General features: G+C 41.1%; 1 protein-coding gene across 1 annotated transcript in view; it reads left to right on the forward strand.

Moving 5' to 3' along the window:
* The first annotated feature begins 6,320 nt into the window (after positions 1-6,320).
* LOC108703823 overlaps positions 6,321-26,131 on the forward strand; it is a 45,398-nt gene continuing 25,587 nt past the window's right edge. The window contains exons 1-8 of the mRNA XM_018240128.2: positions 6,321-6,463; positions 11,968-12,282; positions 13,082-13,375; positions 15,157-15,282; positions 16,213-16,581; positions 16,895-17,197; positions 18,191-18,544; positions 24,501-24,812. Coding sequence (XP_018095617.2) covers positions 6,412-6,463; positions 11,968-12,282; positions 13,082-13,375; positions 15,157-15,282; positions 16,213-16,581; positions 16,895-17,197; positions 18,191-18,544; positions 24,501-24,812 — 2,125 coding nt within the window. The 5' untranslated portion in view covers positions 6,321-6,411. The remainder of the gene's footprint in view (positions 6,464-11,967; positions 12,283-13,081; positions 13,376-15,156; positions 15,283-16,212; positions 16,582-16,894; positions 17,198-18,190; positions 18,545-24,500; positions 24,813-26,131) is intronic.

Raw genomic sequence — 26,131 nt, forward strand, 5'->3', positions numbered from 1 at the left:
TATAAAGTTTGATTTGACTTGCTCTATTTAGATCCCACCTTTTTTCTTTACGTTAGATCTACATTTTTGAGTTCCGCTTCACTAAACTTAACATTTAAATTCTATTATTATGTCTTAAATGATTTTTGTTATATAAATTGTGCACGAACAGCACCTGATAGATTTAAGTATTTTGTTAACTTCTACTTTTTAGTGATTTCACGTAAATTTAATAGGGCTATATATTTATAACTAGGATATATGCCACACACGTTTAGGTTATTTTTATTGTTGTTGTGTTAAATCACGGACAGATATTCCCACAAATGTCACACAAATGGTTAATGTTTAGACACATTCCGTAATTATGGTTTCTTTGATATTTCACAGAAAGACACGGGTCGGGTAAGTTTCTGTTCTATATGTTCCACTTCGATTACTTCAATGATAAAGAGCAAGCTGACAGCTGGACAAGCTCTAGAGAGGCTTATTCTGAAGTCGTCCAGACCTTTTAAGTTTTATTAAATAATTAGTTTGTTTTTTGTTTTTTTCTGGGAACTTTATCCTCAATGACTTGTTCCAGATTCTTTGCCCACATAGAACGGCCTTTGTAACTGCCACAGAGCTACAGTCGGCTATAGGCCATCCAGGAGACATATAACATTTCTTTAATTCCTGGGATGTTTCAGTGCTGAAATGTCATCTATTGGCAAAGTCGCCTTCCTAGCTAATCTAGCCATTGGAGTCTGCCATCAGATCCACTCGTCTCACCTGAAAAAAAGAATAAAGCTCTTACACTTCTCTCTCAACCAGAACTCTTTTGGAGATTTTAAACTACTCTGCCTGAATAAAATCTGGCACTTAAGTATTCATCAAAGGATCACAGCCGGTATTCGAACTCAAAGCTCCACAGCCGTAAACCAGGCGCTGTGCCACAAGGTCTGAGCCCTTGGAAAAAGAAGAGAAGTAGTTAGTTGGTCAAACTCCTCCAGGTTGAGGGTACATTTAACAGTCTTAATAAGGGGATTAAAAGCTTTTGGTCAAATAGCAAGATCTCTCTCTCAGCCCCCCTTCTTAAGCTGTATAAAAGGTGCATCTTTGATTTTTCTACAAGGCAAATGAGTACAGCTGTAGCTTTCTTTAATAGCAGACCATGGCAACTGAGCTTAGCTGCTGGCCCTATATTAAAGGAAATTTCCTAGATAGAGAAAATCTTGATAGGCACAGAGAGATCTTAAGCAGAAGCACTGTCTCTTTAAGAGTTTGGGATACTGCTCTCTTAATTAAATACTCCTGATCTGGCAAGGAGGTGGAAGGAATGGCTGCATAATGTGAAACAATTCACCTTCTTAGAAAGATATTCAATGAAAATGTATTACAAATCCTATGCCCTTCATTGCAGACTTGTTAAATGCTTCTGAATCTCACTTACCCACTTTTACTGGGCTCATCAGAAGTAGGAGTAGTAGAATGTATAATAAGCAGAACACTCTGGAGGTTCTTATTTTTTCAAAGTGCAAAGCCTGGTACTCACTCGGCAGTGTTTGGAGCGGCTCTTTTAGATGCAGCCAGATCCTCATAGTGCTCATGTAGCAGCAGCAGCAAGGAAAATCCAGATTGGGGCCAAACAGCTTTCCATACAGGTTGTGCAAAGCACCAGCAGACACTGCAAAGCAGCAGCAATAATACCCCGGCCGCACAGGGTCCCCTTCCTGACAACGCAGTTATCAATACGGAACAGGGGCTATGGGTGGAGAAAGAACCTCCAGAAACAAAACTGCACCCGGTAATCTACAACTTGGCAAATAAGTGAGTACTTTCTTGTCCTGTAAATAAGAAAAGAGAGTTAGTTTAAACTGTTAACCCTCTCACACTATGCCCAGGCTGGGACAGAAGAAAAAGACTGATGTGAGCCAGGAGGGGGTGGGCTTTATGGCTTCTTAAAATTAACTATCTTCTGTCCAGGCTGGGAGTAGCAGGAGATTAACCCATTAGTGAATTTTCATGTTGACGGGGGATGGCCAGGAAATATATATACTTCACTTCCTGTCATGTGACCTCCTTCCCTCACTCTCTCTAGGTAGGTCTCTGTGTAAGTGTAAGAGTTAATAGACCAGAATTATATTCCCTTCCTGAATACTCTGGTCTAACCTGTTAAAGAAACAAACACTCGCTTTGCTTGTTGAAATGTGTTTAATACAAACTTAAGCTGAGAGGCTGCCCTCCTGCAGGTGCCTCCTGTTTCTATCAAGGGGAACTGTATTATGGCAGTTGCTGGGGTTGAAGAGGGGGTAAGGGGTGTATTTTGGTTTCCCTTGTTTGTGGCACTGAAAATACTCCCTGTGCCGGAGGTTTTGTACTAAATACATCCCTCCCAACTGGGCTGTTTTTTGCGGGACAGTCCTGATTTTGAAATGTCCCAACTTTCTCTGTGATCTCCGGCACAGAACAGCCAGAAAAAGATACGTTTCTAACTTAATTGAATTTTTTGGCAGAGAGCCCAGAATACATGACAACTCCACAGATACATTTGTAACAATTTATGATAAGCAAAGAAACAATCGTAACAATTTAAGATAAGCAAAGAAACAATTGTAACAATTTAAGATAAGCAAATAAACAATTGTAACAATTTAAGATAAGCAGGTGTCTTGGGGGACATGTGACTTGCAGCATAAAGGGCAATTCACCTTCATTAGCAAAACTGTAACACATAAAAAACACAGAAATGTGTTCAAACTTCCATAACCTGCCCAATTTTGTAAAATGAACATGGTAATTAGGGGGTGTGGCCACACAATGGGCAAGGTCAAAAACATTTTGGCAAATCTTTTTGTCCCTTTTTCTATTTCCGAAATGTTGGAGGTATGTACATAGGAGTTGAGGACATTCCAGGTGTGTTGGTTTTTCTTACATTTTTAACCAGCAGAATTTCACATTTTGGTTATGCGTAATGTGAGACATTTTTGAAACATTTTGTGCTCTCTCACTTTAGTAGCATTTTCTGAGGGGAAACCTATAGTTTACCTAGGAAAACTATACATTGTTTTTTTTTTCAGGAGAAACTAAGCTTTCTAAAACTGCCTGAGTTTTCATGTATTTCCACCTCTGCAAAAAGATTTATAGCGCTAAATACCAAAAGAAAAAGACAAATTCCTATTTTTCATAATATATGAGTTTATACCAGAATATTTTTTAATTTTACACATGAAAATCCAACTGATTTGGAAAGTCTTATGTCTCTCGAACGTGCCAATACCAGATATGTATAGTTTTAGGGAGATTTAGGACTTCTGTACAGCAAAAGCTCCCTGCTAGGGATGGGCGAATTTTTTCGCCTCGTTTCGCGAGAAAAAATGATGCCCATAGACTTGTATGGAGACGTGCGTCAAAAAACAAAAGACGCGCGACAAAATAATTTCGCCGCGCAATAAAAAATTTTTGCCGCCCATAGACTTTAATGGGCGTCTGCGACATTTCGCCGGCGGCGAATTTTTGGCGAAGCGGGTCAAATTCGCCCATCCCTGCTCCCTGCAGTATATTACTGAATTTTGAAAGCACTAAGGCAGAAAATGGCATGCTATAGAGTCCAAGGCAAAAAAATCCTGAAACAGTAGGTTTACCCCAGAAAACCATATATTTTTGAAAAGTACACATTCTACTGATTCCAAAATAGGTAACTATGTCTCTCTACTACTAACTACCAACCACCAAAGCTTGTCTGAACGTAGTGGTTTTTATAAAAAACAATTCAAAATTCCGAAAAATCACTTCAAAGGTTTTATTTTGCTGCTCCGCATATCCCACACTATATTAGGTACCAAGAAAAAGCAGCCTGACTACCAGGGGTCCACTGAATAGTTTGATTCCCATTGTGCATAGGTTTACCAAAGTATCTGCCATTTAGAGACTCCAATATGAAGTTAGTGCATCCAAATTGTTCAGGACTTTACTTCAGCTCCTGAAAAATCAACACATTTACCCGCCAAAACCATATATTTTTGGAAAGTACACATTCTACAGAATCTAAAATGAGTACCCATGCCTTGCGGCTACATTCTACAGAGACGCAAGGCTTTCTCAAAATTGTAGGTTTTACCGAATATCTGAAAATTGCCTCAAAGTTTCAACTTTACAACATCATATCGCCCATTTATCATAATGTACCAAGAAAAAGCACCCTATATATGATTGCCAGGGGTCCAGTGAACAGTTTGATCCCCATTGTACATAGGTTTACCAAAGTATCTGGCATTTAGAGGCCCCAAAATGAAGTTAGTGCATACAAATATTCCTATTGGGAAACTTCAGCTAATGAATAATCAACACATTGACTGCATTCTTGTGGGGTAAAAACACAGAAATATATGTTTACCCCCCAAACCCATATATTTTTGGAAAGAACACATTCTGCTGAATCTAAAATGGGTACCCATGTCTTTCTGCTCCAAACTACGCAAGGCTTTCCTAAATTTGGCGGTTTTGGTGAAATAACTGAAAATTGCCTCAAAGCTTCAACTTTCCAGTATCGTATTGTCCATGTATCATTACCAGCATAAAGCATCCTAAATATCAACACGGGGGTCTACTAAACAGTTTGATGCCCAATTTGCATAGATTTTCTAAACTAGGTGGCATACAAAGACGCCCCAATTTCAAACAGTGTATATGAATTTTCACGTATGACACTCTGGCTACCACAATATAAGCTCCTGGTATGTATATTATGTGCCATGAGACCCCCTAACAGTGAGGAGACCCTTGAAATCTAAAGCAGGTAATTACATCTCTCTACTGCAAATCACCAAACAGCAAATAGTCACAAAGCTTGCATTTTTCCCCATTATATACCCCACATTTTGTAACATACCAGAAAAATCCTAAATATGAATGTCAGGGGTCTACTAAACAATTTGATGCCCGATATGAAAAGTTTTACCAAACTAGGTGTCATACGGAGACCCCCAAAGGAAAGTAGTACATATGAATTTTCACGTATGACACTGCTTCAATATAAGCACCGGTATGTGTATTATGCCTATAAGACCCCCTTACAGTATGGAGACCCTAGTAAACCATATATTTTCAGAAAGTACACATTCAGACGAATCCAATATGGGTACATATGTGTTTCTACTGCAAACTGCCAAACTGTAAAACAATGCTAAACTTAACGGTTTTTATCTAATTTTTGAAAATTGTCGCAAAGCTTGAATTTTACCCCATTATATGGCCCATATTTTGTAACATATCAGCATAAAACATAAAACACTTTGATGCCCAATTTGCATAGATTTACCAAACTATGTGGCACACAGAGACCCCCCGATGGATATATAGTAGATCAAATTTACAAGGCAAAACAAAATAAGACAAAAGTGTGAAATGCAAATAAATTACTAAAATCCAATACAACCACAAAAATCAATGCTTTTTCCCCCCAGACTAGTGTAATAAGCCATGAGAATCACATTTTGAATATTTTAGCTTGGCAAAATAGGTTTTACAGACAGAAAAAAGCAAGCAACACCTATGCAGAGCTGAAAATGCAATAAAATGGCTAAAAATGCACCAAAATCCCCAAAACTGCAATACAATCACTGAAATAACATACAAAATGTATTGCACAGTACGGCTAGCAAATATGATATTCGCAATGGCAATAAAACATTTTTTTAGCCAAAAAACAACAACAATGTGGTAAGAAAAAAAACAACAGCATATGTGCGTGTACAATGGGTAAATTGTGTGACCCCCCCGAGTGTGTGTGCCCCCCAATCCCCAAAAATGTATATGTGAATAATAGTGTAATAAGTGTGTTTCTGTGTTTGTTTGTGTGTTAGTGTTACACTAACCTGGGGAATAGGCTGCAGATCACTGAAAAATGGTCCCACGAAGAGATCAGCCGACTTTCAGCAATAGAACACGTAGGACTCACATGTCTGCTACTGCCTTGGGGCCCCTGGGTGATCGCACCCCAGGGGCCACTCAATCCCCCGCTCTGCTCATTGCCGAGGGGCAGGGGATCGAACAGGAACAGAGCGAGTGGCTCTAAAAGGTTAAAAGGTTAATGTACCTAATTTTTGTTTGTCGACATTACATATTTGTATTTATAGAAATGAAAACTTTCATTCATTAATGTGTTGTAAGATTTCTTTATTAAAAAATAAAACCGTAATGGTAAGGTGGGAAATGGTAATGCTGAATGGGGGGAGGGGGCGCTGAATGAAGCCCTTGCCTCGGGTACCAAAATACCTTGGCCCGGCCCTGATCTCAACAACTGTTAGAGAATTCAGTGATTTCTTTATCTCAATGAGGGGGAAGGGACACTCCACTTCCAATACACAGAGCTTCCTCCCTTTCTGTTGTGTGAGAATGTCAAAGTGAAAGTAACAGTTGCTCATATCCCAGACATTCAGAGGGAGCAGGGAGATGGCGCTGGATAAAATCTTCCTTCTCTGCTGGATTTGCTGCAGCTCAGTGTGTAAGTGTTACTGGATATAATGTATCTCTGTGCATGCTGGGTAATGGGGGCGTGAGATGTGGACGGGGGAGTGATTCTGCTGCAGATACTCCCTGATATATTGTATCCTCCAGAGCTTATACTGAGATCTCTGTCTGTCTGTCTGTTTGTGAGTGCCAGGCTGGTACTGACTGATGTTACCCCTCTGTCTGTTTCCTATACCCAGTGTGTGAGTGCCAGGCTGGTACTGACTGATCCTACCCCTCTGTCTGTTTCCTATACCCAGTGTGTGAGTGCCAGGCTGGTACTGACTGATGTTACCCCTCTGTCTGTTTCCTATACCCAGTGTGTGAGTGCCAGGCTGGTACTGACTGATGTTACCCCTCTGTCTGTTTCCTATACCCAGTGTGTGAGTGCCAGGCTGGTACTGACTGATGTTACCCCTCTGTCTGTTTCCTATACCCAGTGTGTGAGTGCCAGGCTGGTACTGACTGATGTTACCCCTCTGTCTGTTTCCTATACCCAGTGTGTGAGTGCCAGGCTGGTACTGACTGATGTTACCCCTCTGTCTGTTTCCTATACCCAGTGTGTGAGTGCCAGGCTGGTACTGACTGATGTTACCCCTCTGTCTGTTTCCTATACCCAGTGTGTGAGTGCCAGGCTGGTACTGACTGATCCTACCCCTCTGTCTGTTTCCTATACCCAGTGTGTGAGTGCCAGGCTGGTACTGACTGATGTTACCCCTCTGTCTGTTTCCTATACCCAGTGTGTGAGTGCCAGGCTGGTACTGACTGATGTTACCCCTCTGTCTGTTTCCTATACCCAGTGTGTGAGTGCCAGGCTGGTACTGACTGATGTTACCCCTCTGTCTGTTTCCTATACCCAGTGTGTGAGTGCCAGGCTGGTACTGACTGATGTTACCCCTCTGTCTGTTTCCTATACCCAGTGTGTGAGTGCCAGGCTGGTACTGACTGATGTTACCCCTCTGTCTGTTTCCTATACCCAGTGTGTGAGTGCCAGGCTGGTACTGACTGATGTTACTCCTCTGTCTATTTCCTATACCCAGTGTGTGAGTGCCAGGCTGGTACTGACTGATCCTACCCCTCTGTCTGTTTCCTATACCCAGTGTGTGAGTGCCAGGCTGGTACTGACTGATGTTACCCCTCTGTCTGTTTCCTATACCCAGTGTGTGAGTGCCAGGCTGGTACTGACTGATGTTACCCCTCTGTCTGTTTCCTATACCCAGTGTGTGAGTGCCAGGCTGGTACTGACTGATGTTACCCCTCTGTCTGTTTCCTATACCCAGTGTGTGAGTGCCAGGCTGGTACTGACTGATGTTACCCCTCTGTCTATTTCCTATACCCAGTGTGTGAGTGCCAGGCTGGTACTTACTGATGTTACCCCTCTGTCTGTTTCCTATACCCAGTGTGTGAGTGCCAGGCTGGTACTGACTGATGTTACCCCTCTGTCTGTTTCCTATACCCAGTGTGTGAGTGCCAGGCTGGTACTTACTGATGTTACCCCTCTGTCTGTTTCCTATACCCAGTGTGTGAGTGTCAGGCTGGTACTGACTGACTGACTAAAACAAAAAAAAATCCAAAATTATTTTTTAAATATGTTAATAGTAAAAAAATTAAGCAGGAAGGGGTGGGACCCTAACTATCAGAGGGGGGTCAGCTGGTTGATGAAAACAAAATAAAAGCGCAGATTCTGAACTCATATTTTTCATCTGTCTACACAAATGAGGAACCATTAAGTGAAGGTTTCCTTCTTAACAGTCCCAATTCTAGTAATACAACTAATGATGCATGGTTCACACGTGATGAAATTCAAAAGAGACTAGAACATGTTAAGGTTAACAAAGGTCCGGGGCCAGATGGTATTCATCCCAGGGTACTTAGCGAGCTGAGCTCTGTGATTGCCAAACCCCTTTACTTAATTTTTCATTGGCATAGTGCCGAGAGACTGGCAAATTGCTAATGTGGTGCCTCTATTCAAAAAAGGATCCCGTTCTCAGCCTCAAAACTATAGGCCAGTTAGAAAGGAAAGCTTTTTGAAGGGTTAATAAAGGATAAGATACTGGACTTCATAGCAAATCATAATACTATGAGTTTGTGCCAGCATGGTTTTATGCATAATAGATCTTGCTAGACTAACTTAATTTCTTTTTATGAGAAGGTGAGCCGGGACCTGGATTCTGGGATGGCAGTGGATGTGATTTACTTAGACTTTGCTAAAGCATTTGATACAGTGCCACACAAAAGGTTACTGGTTAAATGAAGGAATGTTGGCCTGGAACATAGTATTTGTACCTGGATAGAGAACTGGCTAAAAGATACACTACAAAGAGTGGTGGTAAATGGAACATTTTCTAATTGGACCAGTGTTGTTAGTGGAGTACCGCAGGGCTCTGTACTAGGTCCCTTGCATTTCAACTTGTTTATTAATGACCTGGAGGTGGCCATTGAAAGTACTGTTTCTATTTGTGCAGATGAGACTAAATTGTGCAGAACTATAGGTTCCATGCAGGATGCTGCCACTTTGCACAGTGATTTGTCTAAACTGGAAAACTGGGCAGCAAACTGGAAAATGAGGTTCAATGTTGATAAATGCAGGTTATGCACTTTGGCAAAAATAATATAAATGCAAGTTCTACACTAAATGGCAGTGTGTTGGGAGTTTCCTGAAATGAGAAGGATCTTGGGGTCTTTGTAGATAACACGTTGTCTAATTCTGGGCAGTGTCATTCTGTGGCTACTAAAGCAAATAAAGTTCTTGTATAAAAAAGGGCATTAACTCAAGGGATGAAACATAATTGTGTCTCTTTATAGGTCCCTGGTGAGGCCTCATCTGGAGTATGGGGGCAGTTTTGGACTCCAGTCCTTAAGAGGGATATAAATGAGCTGGAGAGAGTGCAGAGACTAAGTGCAACTAAACTGGTTAGAGGGAGGGAAGAGTTAAATTATGAGGGGAGACTGACAAGGTTGGGGTTGTTTTCTCTGGGGGAAAAAGGCGCTTGTGAGGGGACATGATTAGACTTTACAAGTACATTAGAGGACATTATAGACAAATAGCAGGGGACCTTTTTACCCATAAAGAGAATCACGTACCAGAGGCCTCCCCTTCAGACTAGAGGAAAAGAAGTTTCATTTAAAGGAACAGAGTAGGGGGTTCATCACAGTGAGGACAGTGAGGTTGGGGAATGCACTGCCGGGGTGATGATTCAGTTAATGACTATAAGAGGGACTTGGATGATTTCTTGGACAGACATAATACAAAGGCTATTGTGATACTAAACTCTATAGTTAGTATAGATATGGGTATATATCATTTATGTGACAGTAGGGAGGGGTGTGTGTATGGGGCTGGGTTTTCATTTGGAGGGGTTGGACTTGATGGACTTTGTCTTTTTTCAACCCAATTTAACTATGTAACTATGTAACTGTTACCCCTCTGTTTGTTTCCTATTTACAGGTCTATAGTAGATATACTATATGTATACATTCTCATATGAAGGTTGTTTCACCAACATCTTTGGGCCCCTAAATTGCTACTAATTTAAACTTAGTAACACAGCAGGTGATACATAAGGATTAATAGAAATTGCACAACAGTTTGGCAACTCCTGCATGTTCTGTGTGTATATATATATATATATATATATATATATATATATATATATATATATATATATATATATATATATATATATATATATATATATAGTAAGCTGCGGGATCCACGACAGACACTTCTCTTCTCTTTAAGGCAGTTTATTTACACACAGGGGTGACCGTTTCAGGATACAAAACAAATAATAAAAATAAATCCTGCCCACTGGGCGCTACCTTTACACATGAAGAGTTCCCTTACTACACTGGGCCCCTTGTGGACTACCAGTAAGAAAACACATAGTAGGGGTCACCCCTGTACTCTTCTGGGGGATTGCTCAGCCTCCTGGCTTTCCTGAGTCATACAGACAGACCCTCTGTCACTAGGTCTCCTCTCTCCGCACCCTGCAGTAGCAAATGGCACCCCCAGCCCCTCTGGGAGTTCCTCACACAGGCAGGGGTCCTTCCTGCTCTGAGTCCTGCTCTGAGCGAGATTCCTTACAGGCCCACTAGAACTAAATACCTTTCCACAGGACAGCCTTCCTGTGGAAGGTGAGCTCTAATCCATGAGCTGGACTTCTGGATCGGAGTACCTGGCTTGCCTGTTCTTTCCAGAATACTCCAGCTTCCAGGACCTGGCAACCAAAGCTTTTAAACAAAGAACCTATTCTCTGTTTAGTAACACCCTTCCTGGTGCCTACCTCTCCTACTATGGTGAACTTAAAGGGAAAACACATCTTTTCCCACATTGTTTTGGCACTCTACCATAATTTGAACCCCTAATATGTGCCCATTAGGGATGTAGCGAACTGTTCTGCTGCGAACTAGTTCGCGCGAACTTCGACCGTTCGCGTCCGCCGAATGTTCGCGAACGTTTGGGAACGTTCGCATTTTGAGTTCGCGTTCGATTCGAATACAAGTCGTTCGACCATTCGACCATTCGAATTCCTTCGACCGCTAAAAATCGAACGATTTCCATTCGTTCGAACGATTGTAAGCATTCGATCGAATGAAAAGCATTCGATCGAATGGCTTCGATCGTTTGATTCGAATGAAAATCCTTCTATCGAAGATTAAAATCCTTCGATCGTTCGAATCGAACGATTTTAGCGGGTGTTCGAAGTTCGCGAACTGTCCGCGAACTTTAGCATTTTTTGCCGGTGTTCGCGAACGGCGTTCGCAAACACCAAATCGGCAGTTCGCTACATCCCTAGTGCCCATTATGAGGCTTGAATTCTAAGGAAAACACTATATTATAGTTAAAAACATAGTCCTTTCCATCTAGAAATAACTAAATTACACTGTGTACATAACTTAATACTTTAGGTACAATTTCTCTTGTTGCTTGTTCTGTTACACCCCGGGCTGTGCCCTTTACGGAATTGCCATAAAGATTTCATGTGGATGATTATTTCAGTCGATATTTCCAGGCATTTAACTTATATATTGCAGAGTTTTGAATGGCGGACAACCTTTCTTTTCTCCATTACTGTGACTTTGCTGGGGGTTCTCCTTATAGTGTATAGATTTTATTGTGTTGTCATCTGAGTCAATAGGGTTACACACAGACACACACACAACTGTATAGTGATATTGGTGCTACTTGTTCAGCAGAAATCTGTGAACAACAAATAATGAGAAAAAGCTGAAAAGATGATTAAGGGGCAGATTTATCCAAACGTTAGTTTAGAGCTTAATAAATAAAAACTCATCCACATTCTATTCATTCCTACGGGATTTTTTTTGAATTGTAATTATCAATGGGTGAAAGTTAGAACTCGCTATTTGATAGAAAAGGAATGAATAGTTTTTATATATTACACTCTAAACTCACATTTCGATAAATATGCCCATAAGAAGTAACACCCAAGGCAGAATTTTTACATGGAACTGACCCAATATGTCTCCCTGCAGGTTCTGCACCAATGGTATCAGTTCCTTCATCTCACAAAGCACTTCTGGGTTCTACAGCTTCTCTCCCTTGTACCTTCCCACCAGTTGACCACTCAGTGTTGTCCATTATCTGGATCTTCAGAGACAAGGAGATTCTTAGGTACAACAAGACTCTGACCATCTTCCAACCCCGACTGACTCTGGATGTTCAGACAATAGAGGAAGGGATTGTGTCTCTGTCAGTCTCCAATGTAATTGTCTCTGATGAGGGAACCTACACGTGTAGAGTGAGTTATGGTTTAAAACAAGAACAAGGGGTGAAATTAGAAGTTGAAGGTAAGTATTACAGCAAATCATGTACTTGATTCATACAGAAGTGTATGGGGACAGAGGTCTAATTTGTGTCCTTAATATTTCTTCTCTAACAGATCAGCAAGAATATGAGTAGTATGGCAGCCTATGTTAGAAGTCAGGAAAAGGAATAGTGTCAGTGTAAGAATATAATATGGCAGATATTACACAAAATCTCGAAGGACTGAGGGAGAACAGGACAGACAAAATGTTGGATGATGTTTTTTTTTATAAGATGTATAATATAGAAATATTATTCAACATAAAATGAAATAATAGGGTGTCAATGAGTAGATTCAGATACAAAAATAGTGAAAGGGTCAATAAATTCTATATAATCAATCATATAATCATACATATATAAGTACAAACTAAAAAACAATACATGGAAATAGTAGAATGGGCTACAGAATGAGGTCAAGCTGTGAATGAGTGACTAGGATCAGTAGAACTAATATAATTAGATATTAATTGCTACAGTGTTTATGAGAAAACTAAAGGGCCCTATAGAGAAGTCAGAAACTGGTCTCTGTTGTACTTGGCATAACCCAGTAGCACTGGTACAGCACCAACATAAAGAAGTATTTTGCTCTTCTAAATTAGTTTTCTTCTCTTGACTTCTAATTCTCATATAAGAAACAAAGCTACAGATCTCAGTTACCAGATGCACATACCTGTACCTTATATAAATTTTGCTCTTAATGTGAAAAAATTTAATTTGTTTGGGGGGGGGGGTCTGTACTTTTGCACAAATAAATCCCTTTTATTTTATCATTTCATACAGCTGTTCCCATGATAAAGATAAGTAGATCTGAGGAGAACCTCTACTGCTCAGTGAGTGGGTTCTACCCTGTGGATATAGGGGTATCTTGGCTCAGAGATGGGAAGCCCATACCTCATTCCTCTAATATAGACAAAGACTTAAGACCATGGAGCAATGCAGACGGCACATACACACTGAACAACTCACTGAGTGTTGCCCCTGGAGGTGGCCAGAATGATGGGACTTACTCCTGCCAAGTGGAACACAAGTCTCTGCCAAAGCCTCTTCTCAAGGATCTCCAGTTGGTGTATAGTGGTGAGTCCATTACCGTTAGCCATAGTAGTGCTTCTTATTTCATCAGAATTTAGCTACCACTATTGGTTAGTTGTGTGGCCCCTAAGCATCACCCTGGTAAGATAAGTAATGGTTATAACTTGCTCTGCTGAATCTCAGTAGCTATAATTGATCACTCAAATATTTGTACTCAATAAACTTTGCCCCCCTGAGTACAGTTACCAGCACTTTACTCCTAAACAGTGTGAGTAGGAAGATATTCTACTAATCCACATGTTCCTCAACAGCCAAACCTCCTCTTACAACAGCTCAGGGAGATATTCCTGTAATGTTGGGATTGGGGACCTCTTCTCTTATCCAACATGGGGAAACTCTTGGCTCCTGCCAGTGTAAGAGTTTTGCTTATAGTTACTTGAACCAGTTTGTGTGTGTGTGGGGGGGGCTTTATGGGGTGGTTTTACCATGGGTGTTTACATGTGGTACAGTCCTGTTTACTCACTTCACTACATGAAACTACAAATGTAATGCAAAATGTCCCACCAAACCACATTACCCACAACTCTAATATACTCCAATCACTTCACCTAGCTTTAGGTATCTCCAGGTTATTCCTATTTTATTATGTAATTGGGATAAAATGATGGTTTCCATGAATAGGTAACATTAGCTTCACCTCTGTGTCTCCAAACTGATAACTTCACAGTATGGGAAAAGCATTTATTACATAATATATTTTCAGACACTACTTTTCATGTGAATAACATTGGCTATAATGTTTTTGTCTCCTCACAACTAGTGATGGGTGAATTTATTCGCCCGGATTTTTTGGCGTAGCAAAACAGTGCAAATTCACAACTGTCACACAGGAACAATGGTGTTGTACATAGCATTGGAATTAATACATTTCATTGTGAGTGTGTGAGCAAAGAGTAAGGGGGTAGGTGGGTGGGCAAGTTGTAGAGGTTTAGGTTACGGACTTGAATGAAAAAGTGAGTGTTAAGGGATTGTTTGAAAGTCTGGAGCCTCATCAGAAACACAGTTTGCGGGACTATATTTCTGGGTATAACCCGCATACTCACAGTGTATCCCAAAATGTAAGTCTGTACATTATCCCCCATACCCAATAACCAGCTGCCATATTGGATTCAGTCCAACCCAGCAGGTAAGTACAGTTCTTATTCTATCCCTCAGGGCTCTGGTTCTGGGTATAACCCCCATCATACTCACAGTGTATCCCCTAATGTAAGTCTTTTCATTACCCCCCATACCCAATAACCAGCCGCCATATTGAATTCAGACCAACCCTGCAGGTAAGTACAGTTCTTATTCTATCCCTAAGGACTCTGTTTCTGGTTATTAGCTCAGTCTTCACAATAAGTTCCTCTAAAGCAGTTTTCTGCAGAAAACATGGAGTTGCTCATGTTGCAAGGAACAATATGACAGACCAGGACATACCAGAGAGACACATTTCTTTCCCATTGGCCATTCACTTGTGTTTCAGTAGCCAGATCAGCCCAGGGCCACATCCAGGTCCAGACTGAGAATTAAAATAGGCATTTCAGGTACACAGAGACCCAGTCAGCCCACACAGGGGCCCAAACAGCCCCCACCAGCCCACTAAATACTGATTTTCTATGGCAACTTATAGCAGCCCCTCTGGCATTTGCCAGAACTTACAGATTGCCAGTCCGGGCCTGGTCACAGCAAGGAGCAACTAGAACTCTATAATGAATAGATTTTGTATAATTAATGTTTGTAACAGGGCTGTACTGACTCATTAGAGGCAATGCTGTTCCTTCTAGATTGTGTTCCAGACAACGAGGGGAAATATTCTGCAGGGAACATTGCGGGGGCCATATTTCTCACCATTCTGCTGACCATGGCCGGGATCAGTGCGGGGCTCTGGTTTCTCATTTACAAGAAGAAATGTAAGTCACTGAATAATCATGTTCTTTAGTTACATCATTTCTTGCTAATTATGAGAATTGTCAGCTGTTGGCTCAGCAGAACCAATAGGAAGCATTTGTAGGGGTTCTTTGTAGTTTGAAGGAAAGGTTTAACCAATGTGAAGTTTGGGGGATCACAGAGGGATTTGCACCATAAATGTCGGCCACTCTAGAGTGAAGGAAAACAGTCCGTTTATTTTTCCAACTCAAATAAGCTTTTTCAGCAGCAGAATAATGACAACAGAAAAGAGCTTGTATTTAGCAACAAAAGTTCAACACAACAGAATGTTCCTATTTAGAACATTAGACTAAAACAAGCTGGTCTCTGGGAATTCAGCCAGTGCAATTTATCAGGCAGCTCCTACATGGATCTCCTACTCTCTCTTACCCCATTCACCTGCTGCTCACCTCCTTAAAACCTCCCTGGATGTCCAGCCCACCTCTGGCTGGTTACTCCTCGTGGTGGCTCTTAAAGGGGTGGCTCTTAAAGGGATCATTTTAGAACCTAACAAATGGGGATATTTACCAGTCATCCACAATGTGACCCTTTAGGCTTCTACGCCTAAATGAACTTTAATATAAATGAATGAAATGTTTAACAACTGTACAGTATATAGTAATTTTACATAATAACTACAACTAGAACCTCACACTCCTTGCACAGGGTTTGCTGCAAACATTGCAAATTCAGATATTCCCAATGTCAGGTTTGCTGGATGCAAGCACGTGTTCTTAGTAAACTGCATCTGGCAGTATATATTGTTCTAATAAACAACAGATCAATACAAACAGACAGTGACTAATGAGCAGAGGACGTTCCATGTATATTATATTTAGATGGAACACTTATCAAGTTACTAGGGTGGACTAATAGAAATAGTAAGACAATGACAGATAATGACTTCTCCTTAGATTTCCAGAGATTCCGGGTGAGTCACATACACAGGAGTCAGATGTTGGATGGGGAGAAGGTGACTCTGTACTGTGTGGCCTCTGACTGCCCTAAGGACCCCCAGGTGATATGGACAGTGGAGGAGAATGATGGGAAGAAGATGGAGATAACAGAGGATGAGCCCCAGGCAGAAGGAGAAGGGAATATGTTGCTGGATCAGGAATTCTCTGTAAGAACAGACAGAACAGAGACAGACGGGAGACACAATGTCACCTCCTCCCTCAGCTTCACCCCTGAAGCATCAAAGATCAAGAAGAAGTCTGTGTTCTGCAAGTTTGTCTGTGATGGAAGAGCCAAAGAGCAAAGACTAGACTGTTCCTTTATCGTATGTAAGTACTGACATATTGATATTCCATTTGCTGTAGAATTCTCTCCCTGAGTTGGTCACTAACAGACACACAAGACACATTTTAAAAAAGGGTTTCACCTGATAAAATACAATATAAGTGATACCAGTAATGTAGAATGGGGTCAATCATTATAACAGTATATCATTGAAACAGAAATTGGGCTCTTAAAGTTACCAAAAAACTGTCCATGGTAAAGTGGTGCCTCATGGGAAGTAAAAGTAATGGAGGCATTTATATAATATACTGAATCTATGTTCCTGTCACTGACATATATTTCCATGTTATTTCCCAGTAAAGCCCAAGGATTCCATGAAGTTTTCCCTGAGTGAGTCAGGAGAGGTTCTGAGCTGTCTGACCCTGAGGGAGTTTTACCCCAGAGACATCCAGATCAGATGGAGCTGTGGAGTTGGACACTACCAACAACTGGAGTCCAATGAAACATTTACTCTCAATCCTAATTCCTCCTTTAATATTGAGAGTGAGTGTAAGCTCCCAGGACATCTCTTCAAAGATCCAGGATTCAAAGTGCGAGTGACCTGGAACCACCAATCCAGTGATGGGGAGGAGTCCAGGGAATTCTCTGCATGGGATCCAGGTAACAAGATTTCCATGCTTGGAATACTAACTTTTATTGGATATATAGTGGATATATAGTGAGTTAAGTGCCTGTTTTTTGTAAAATATAAGAATATTATAAGTCACTGAGGAGTTCCAAGACTATATAAAAGCTTTTATACAGGTCATGGAACTCCGAGGTGACTTCTAATATCCTCATATTTTCCAACAAGGGGAACTTTATTTATTATAATACACACATTATAGTAAGTCATGTGACAAAAAACAAGTTTATATAGTGAATAAAGTACCCCCTATTGTAAAATATAAGGAAATTATAAGTTACCGAGGAGTTTCAGGACCATATAAAAGTACGAGGCTGAAGGCCGAGTTATACAGGTCATGGAACTCCGATGTAACTTCTAATATCCTCATATTTTGCAACTGGGGCTACTTTATTTATTATAATACACAAATTTCAGTGAGTCATGTGACAGAAATGACATCAGAACTCACTGTTTATAACTGATGACATCAGAACCCACCGTTTATAAGGATATCATTTACAAGATATTCACGGCTTTTGTGTATTATATATATATTGTCTAATGTTAGAAGGTTTTGGTAATTTTTTGGAATCAGTTTTGTGCCAAATTATTTAGGAATTTGCCATTTTAATACTAACCTTTTATTAATGGTTCTGATCTAAATCTGAAGTAGAACTAACGGTAGTACATAGGGATAACCCAGCGTGAATAACAAGTAGACAGTCTTCAAAGGAAAGTAGACAGTCTTCAAAATTGATATTTTCCCTTTCCACAGACACAGTATTGGGGTTCCTATCAATGTGAGGAATCAGCTGTGTGTGTAACAATAATACATGTATATTTATATCTGTCCCCCCACATACCCCCCAACTGACTAAGCTCATGTCACACAGGGGAGGAGGGATATTTTGCCTTTAATAATGGAGAAGGGATTTTATTCAGTGGGTTTGATGATACAGATTATCCCTGTCCTTGTGCATTTACAGAATTCCCCTGGTGCCCATGGATGGAAGAGATAATAAATCCTGATACCCTGATACACAGCAAAGAGGGCAAATTCCAGTGTAAGATCTGGGGGTATTTCCCTGATGCTCTGGAGGTGAAATGGTTGAGGAGAGAAGCAGGAGGGCAGGAATTATTCTCTGTGTGTCCCAGTGAGAAATACAAGATCCCAGAGATGGAGCAGAAGAGAGAAGCTGATGGGACCTTCTCCTGCACAGTCAGTCTCATTGTCTCTGTGTCAGCAATAACTGATCAGGGGGCGGAGTTTATCTGCCGGGTGGGACACCCCAGTCTGGGGGAACCCCTACAGAGAAGCACTGGGGCCCTCAGTGTGAGAGGTGAATGTGATTATCAGTTATCATTTTTGCCTATGTCACACAGTCTACTATAGAAGAATATAAAACTATTTGTGGGAGTCAATACAATTGACAGCAGAGCACACAATCATCTAATGTACTTGAAAAGTGTGATAATGTACTGTGAAAAGCATTTCCCACTTAATATGTTGCAGAGATGCCCTTATACTGTCACAGTTTGCACGTCTGAAATGTAGTGTTTTAGTTGGTCCCTTATAGAATTGCTTCTGCAACAGAATCTCAAAGGAGACCATGTTATGATCACTATTCCCTAAATGCCCCTCACCCACACAAATGTTAGAGATCAGTTCAGTATTGTTAGTTATTACAGGTACAAAAGAGAGTTATTCCTAGTAGGTTCTTGAACGAGCTGGAATAAAAAGTTGTCATTCAGCATATTTACAAACCTACTAGCTTTTTCTGTCTTAGCAACCCCATTACCCCAGTCAATGTCTGGATAATTGAAGTCACCCATAGTAACAACGTGACCCAGCTGTGAAGCCACTTGTATCTGCAAGAGTAGCTGGGCTTCATACTCGACACTTATACAGAATTATGGAAAGGCCATCTCCCATAGGGGCAAATTTACTAAAGCGCGAAGCTGCTAACGCTAGAGCAAATTCGCCAGCGTGACGCCATTTAGTTACTTCGACGATTTACTAACGGGCGCTGGGTAAATTCAGTAGCGAAGTGGACCTACTCTAGCGCTACTTCACACCTTTACACCATGCGAAGTTGCGCTATGGCGAAGGGACGTAACTACGCTAATTCACTACCTTGCACTTTTTACTGAACGTTACCTCTTGCGCCAGACTTGCCTTCACCACCTCAGACCAGGCAAAGTGCAATAGAGTAGATAGAGATTGCTTCAAAATAAATTGAAACTTTTTCTAAGTCACAAAAAAAGCTGTAAATTTTTTTGGGGGTACCCTCCTTCCCCCCTACATTTCCTAACATATGGCAACTCAATTATACAGTGGGCACATGTATAGGGCAAAATAACAACTCTATTTTATTTTATGAAGGTTTCCCAGGCTTGTGTAGTGTAATGTATTGTTGCTACATATACGTCCATTGTACTTTAACTTGGCGCCGTATGCAAATTAGGTATCGTTAGCGAAACTTCACTTTGCTTGATGAATTAACGCTAGCGCAACTTCGTATTTTAGTGAATTTGTGTAGTGCTGGCGAAACTACGCCTGGCAAAGTGCGGCAAAGTGCTGCGAAGCTGTCGGTGGCGCAACTTCGGATCTTAGTGAATTTGCCCCATAGATTCCATTTTATCCAAATAATCCAAATGACCCTTTTCTGTGTAATAAAACAGTAGCTTGTACTTGATCCTGACCAAAATATAATTAATTCTTATTGGAGGCAAAACCAGCCTATTGGGTTTATTTCATGTTTATATGATTTTCTAGTAGACTTAAGGTACAAATATCTAAATTGCAGAAAGATCTATTATCTGGGAAGCCCCAGCTCATGAGCATTCTGTATAATAGGTCCCATAACCATATCAGCATGTTTTCCTTGTAACCTCCTTAGCTGGTAAACTGTATGCCCCCCCTCACTCCTCCCCATGACCCCTTACTAACCCCACTGCCCCGTCTACCCTAGCTCCCCCATAATTCTTTATCTCACCCCCCCTTGCCTAGTTTAAACACTCCTCCAACCTCTTAGCCATTCTTTCCCCTAGCACCGCGGACCCCCTTCCATTGAGGTGCAAACCGTCACGGCTGTATAGGATGTACCCCAAGGAAAAATCAGCCCAGTGCTCTAGGAACCCAAACCCTTCCTTCCTACACCAAGACTTGAGCCACACATTTAGCTCCCTAAACTCCCGCTTTCTTTTTAAACTTGCACTTGGCACTGGCAAAATTTCAGAAAAGATGACATTGGAAGTCCTTTCCTTAATCTTAAAGCCTAGATCCCTGAAATCATTCTTTAAGGTCTTCCATCTCCCATTTATTTTGTTATTAGTACTGATATGCACTAAGACAGCTGGGTCATGCCCAGCCCCACCCAACAATTTGTCTATCCGATCAACCACCAGGTAGACAGCAAACTGTTCGGTTGTAGCGATCCGGACAACAGATTGCCCTATTCACTTTCCTAATAATTGAGTCCCCTACAACCACAATCTGCTTAGGCCTGACTTTACTCTCCTCCCCACCACTACTAGAGAAACTGGTCTCCTCCCCACCACTACTAGAGAAACTGCTCTCCTCCCCACCACTACTAGAGAAACTGCTCTCCTCCCCACCACTACTAGAGAAACTGCTCTCCTCCCCACCACTACTAGAGAAACTGCTCTCCTCCCCACCACTACTAGCGAAACTGCTCTCCTCCCCACCACTAATAGAGAAACTGTTCTTCTCAGCATCACTACTAGAAAAACTGCTCTCCTCCCCACCACTACTAGAGAAACTGCTCTCCTCCCCACCACTAAAACCTTTGGTTCTCTGGCTTTTAGCAGTATGTTTTCCAAATAATGATACATTGGGACTCCTGTTCTTCTTGAACACACGTGGTGAAGTTGCTAAGCCGAACGCTAAACATGTGAATTGGTAATGCATGTCTTCCCTTATCGCAAATCTCAGAAATTTTTGATGTGCTTGTGCAACTGGTATGTGCAGATATGTGTTCTTCAGATCTAAGAACAGCATCCAGTCTGCCCAATAATTGAATGAATCGATTCCATTCTGAATTTCTGTACTCTTAAAAATGAGTTTATTGGTCTTAAATTTAATACTGGAAGTTATGAGTACACACCTTTTCTTCTTTCCTCTGTCGGTACAGGAACTATTGCCCCCTCCAGTAGTAACTGCCAAATATACTCTATTAATATCTCCTTCTTGTCCATCTGACAAGGATTTTTTGACCATTGAAATAAATTGTTCTTTGGACACATTTTGAACTCACAATGATATCCTCTTGTTAATGTTCGAATTACCCATTGATCTTCTACCGACCTCGTCCAGACCTCTTCAAAATTCTCTAATCTTATGGGTATTGGTGAAGACTGGACCGCCTCGAATTCAGAATAATTCTTTGGACTGTTTTGGATTACTCTTCTCTGCTTGCATCTCAAAGAATGAACCTTTCCATTGATTAGACTTTGCATTCTGCCTCATATCTCTGAAATACCATCACTCTCTGGAGAACTTTCTATCAGGAATTCCTGTCCCTGTGTCAAAACTTCTTGCTGGAGTTCGTTCCTGAGGAAGAAACACTCTTGCCATCTGTTACTCTTTTGATTATCTCTTCCATCCTAGTTCTGAATAACATGGCACCTTCAAAAGGTAGATTATACAGACTCCATGATCACAGCCACAATGCCCTTCTTGCCACTACTGAAAGTGCCATAGCTCTGAATGAAGACTTCACCAAATCTTAAGAGGATTCTGTAATGAAATCAGTTACCAACTTGACTTCTGACAGCGCAGCTAGAATCTTTACTCTACTTACTCCTTCTTTCTGTGCTACCTCTACATTTTGTATCCAACCCGGTAAAGCCCTTGATACTGAGGTCAAGGCTAATGCTGGTGTTACTGTAGCCCCAAGTGCTATGAAAAACTTCTTGAGAGATGCCTCCATTTTGCTATCCATTGGGTTAAGATAGGATACTACATCGTCCACTGGCAGCGCTGTTCCCCTTTAGCATTTGAACACCTAAGGGTCCTTTAGTTAACTCAGGCAGTTATGTCCCTTGCTGGTCCACATTAGTTCAGGGAGTTTGTCCACTAGGTGGCACTATGTTATAATATAAAGGGGTTTAGCACCATGTAGTCTGGGTTTGTTCTGGGACTTTGCCTCACTGACAAGTACTACAGGTCCAGGTCTGCTGGTGAAATTAGTTAAGTGTGAGTTAGTGAATACGGTAATAGTCACTCTAGGAGTGAGAGTCAGCACAGGGTAGCTAGTGAGCAGATGTGGCTCCAACGAGGAGAAATAGTGGGGGTTAGGACCCTGTGGTATTTGAACCACTAGAGCAGGGACTACAGTGGGTGAGTTGAGGACCAGATAGGGTGCCAAGACCCAAGACCCCACGCTGAATACAGTGGGTGAGGTGAGGACCATATAAGGTGCCGAGAGACAAGACCCCAGGCTGAGAAACACAAGCCTTAGTGTTCATCTGAAGGGATAGTGCCTAGTGAGAGTGGTAACTATCTCCTAAGTCTATTATTGCTGTTACTTTGATATATTGGATATTAGCTCACCTGGAGCACCTTGTACCCCCCGGAGCGAATATTGCTGCTTGAAGCTATCCTATTATGCATGTGAACATCTAAGTACCTGTGAACTACTCCATTGCAACAGTTCTCTGTTAATAAACAAGTTTATGTTACTGCAAAGAAACTTGTCTGGCTGATTATCCTGCTGCATTGATCTACACCAGGTACCGGGAGTTGCAGGGAAAAATTTAATTGGTGGTGCTTTAGGAAGCTGTCCTATCAGCATGTGGGGTGGGGAAATACGCGTAGTGTGATGGCTGCCATAGTGACCAGGGAAAAAACTTATTTAGCACATTTGCCTTTTCTGTATCTGTTACAACCATACTGGAACCATTGTTTAAAGGAGCAACACTCTCAACCTGCATCTTTTTACTATTAATATACTTAAAAAAAACTTGTTGGGGTTAGTCTTAGCCTCAGCCGCAATGCGCTCCTCATTTCCTTTCTTTGCCTTCTGGATTGCTGATTTACAACATTTATTATAGTTTTTATATTCATTAAATGCAGCTTCTTTCCCAACAGAATTGTAGTTATTAAATGCCTTTCTCTTCTTTCCCATTAACTTCTTTACTTCTGTATTAAGCCACACAGGATGATTGTTAGAGCTTCTACGTTTAGTCCTTAAGGGAATAAATTGAGAACAGTAATGATTTAATATCATTTTAAATGACAACCATTTCTGTTCTGTGTTTTTAGCTGAAAACTTAATGCCCCAATCAATGCTCTGTAGGGCAGCCCTCAAGGCGCTAAAATTAGCTTTTTTGAAATTCATGGTTTTTGTTGCCCCTGTATATATTTGTTTTTTGCGAGCGTTGCTCATGGCACAGGTAATATCTCTGAGAAAATTACCCGGGAAGTCCTCGTCCTCAGCTTTACGCCTAGTTTTTTTTTTTTTGAATCATTCTTGATGACTTCACCCCTCCTCTTACTTTGTCATTGGTACTGTAGGGCCCCATGAGGTTAATGTGCCCCTATGGCCCTAAAGATGCTCATGTATCTAGTTGAAATTTACATATAGCAGTTATTGGCCAGGAGGTGTTGTGACCACTTCCTGTCACACTTTGGTATAGTAAGTGAGAAGGGGTGGAGCTTTCTCTTTGGCTTCTGGATGCTGACCCAGCTGGATGTTTCCAGGGAGCCTGGGTACAACAAGGTTAAAGCACAGTAGCCTGTGGGAGTTGTAGTTACACTACACGGCACCTTCATTTCTTATAAACAAAATAAAAAATTAAACCACAGAACTTAAATATAAAAACTTTACTTTAAAAAACAGTTAATAACTAGTGATGAGCTTAGCCAAAAAATTTGCAAAACTCTTAAAATGGTGAAAAATTTGTAAAAACGCATTGAAGGCAATGGGTGTCAAAATCATTTTGACGCACAATTTTTATGCGCACAACACATTGTACAAATGCAACTCTTTCGTCCAAATGCATCAATGGCCGTCAAAAAATTTTTTATCCGCAGCAATTTTTACACGAGCAACTTTTTTTGCCACTACAAATTTTTCCATGGTGAATTTTTGCAGCAGTTTCAGGAAAATATTCACAGGTGGCGAAGTGCAGAAATTTGCCATGAATCCATGCCTGCCAAATATATCTGCCCATCATTATTAATAACAAATAGTTATCATTTTATGTTGATTTATTTGCTTCAGTTGTTTTTACCAGTCAGCAGCCTGTTAGTAATCACTGTCTCATTCCCAGGGGTCCCAGTTGTGACAAACATTAGACAGAAGTACAGACACATCATCATGGAAATAGATCAGTTCTACCCACAGAACATTGAGATTACCTGGCACAAAGCTGTGGGGAGGCAGAAGGATTATTGGATGATCTCTGATGACTTTATACAGAATAAACTATTTCCAAACAGTGACGGCTCCTACAGACTCACCAGTATATGTGATGGAATTGATCTTATGGATAAGATGAATAGATTTGATTTGTACTTCACTGCTCAGGTGCAACATGAGACACTAAACTCTCCAATCCAGAGGGATTTCCAATGGGAGAGAGGTAACAGCCAAATAACTGTGTTTCATCCTATAAATATCTTGGGGGTACACATAGGGATAAAACTGTGCAAAAAGTAACCCGAGGTACTGCTGAGGAGCCCAGGAGGCTTGGGGAGGAGGCAAATGAAAAACTGAATGATAAATGTTTTAGTGTTTATGTGACAAAATGTCTCATTGCTAAAGTATAGGGGGGCCCTAGATTGATTTTTCTGTGGGGCCAAGTGATTACAAGTGATGCTATTGGCTACTTGGGATAAGTGTAACTTTGGGGGATAGTGACTGTTGACTCAGTTGTAGCCTTGTTGTTCCTCTATGTAGTATAACAATGACAATTAATATCTAAGATTTATGCATTTTGTATCTTAATGTAACTCCCCCTCCAAAATATCCCTTGTGACTCTTTGTATTGTGTGAGTTCAATAACCCAGTTATACACAGCAGTATCAGATCTGTACAGAGAATAGATTCAGCTGTAGTTTGGCAACAGAATTGATTTCATATGATTGAGAGATTGCTGCACCCAATGGCACCATCAACATTTTATTTCCCAGCATGCTCAGTAAGACAAGTACAACTTGCTACACAGCTTGGGAACCAGGGAGTTGGGGATTGGGTTTAATCTGGCCTGAGCCTTTCTTCTAATGTGTCCCAAATCCCATAGGGAATCTTCTGAAACTGCCAGACCCAGGGTTGGGCAAATAATACTGATTTAATCATTTATGGGCTGAGCAATTGGATCATGTGAGAAACAGCAGGAACATTTTCTACCAAATTCTGGACTCAACTGCTGAACTGGGCATGTGTAGCTTTAGCAATTGCTTAATGGCCACTATTGTGTAGTCTGAGATATTTTCTGCCAACTTCACTGCAGTCCTTTGTTTTTGGGAACAGGTAGGGCAAAGCAGGCTATTGGGGGGCTGTTGTGCAGTACAGGAATAGGGTTTCAACCTGCTCCAGAGATTTTAACTTGAGTTTATGGGGGATCCAATTTAGGGGTATAGGGGAAAGTTAAAACCTCTAATTGTAACTACTGAATATCCAATAGTTCCTCTTGCCTGTAAGCGGCATTTACTTGCATGTCCAGTATACAAAGAGCCCTTCTGAACATAATCCCCATGTTTTTACCCCACAATGTTTTCACAATGTGTGGTTCATGTGTGGGAACCCTGGAGGAGATTTTGGGTTTGGAGGTGACATTAACTGCAGGGGTAAATCACAGCAGCACTGGGTCTGGAACAGGCAGAAAGCAGCAGAACTGAGTGTAATTGTACAGAAGTACAAGGAGCACATGATGGTGCAAGTGGCTTTAAAGAACATGGG

The sequence above is a fragment of the Xenopus laevis genome, chromosome 9_10L (assembly GCF_017654675.1).
Source record: "Xenopus laevis strain J_2021 chromosome 9_10L, Xenopus_laevis_v10.1, whole genome shotgun sequence".
NCBI lineage: Eukaryota > Metazoa > Chordata > Amphibia > Anura > Pipidae > Xenopus > Xenopus laevis.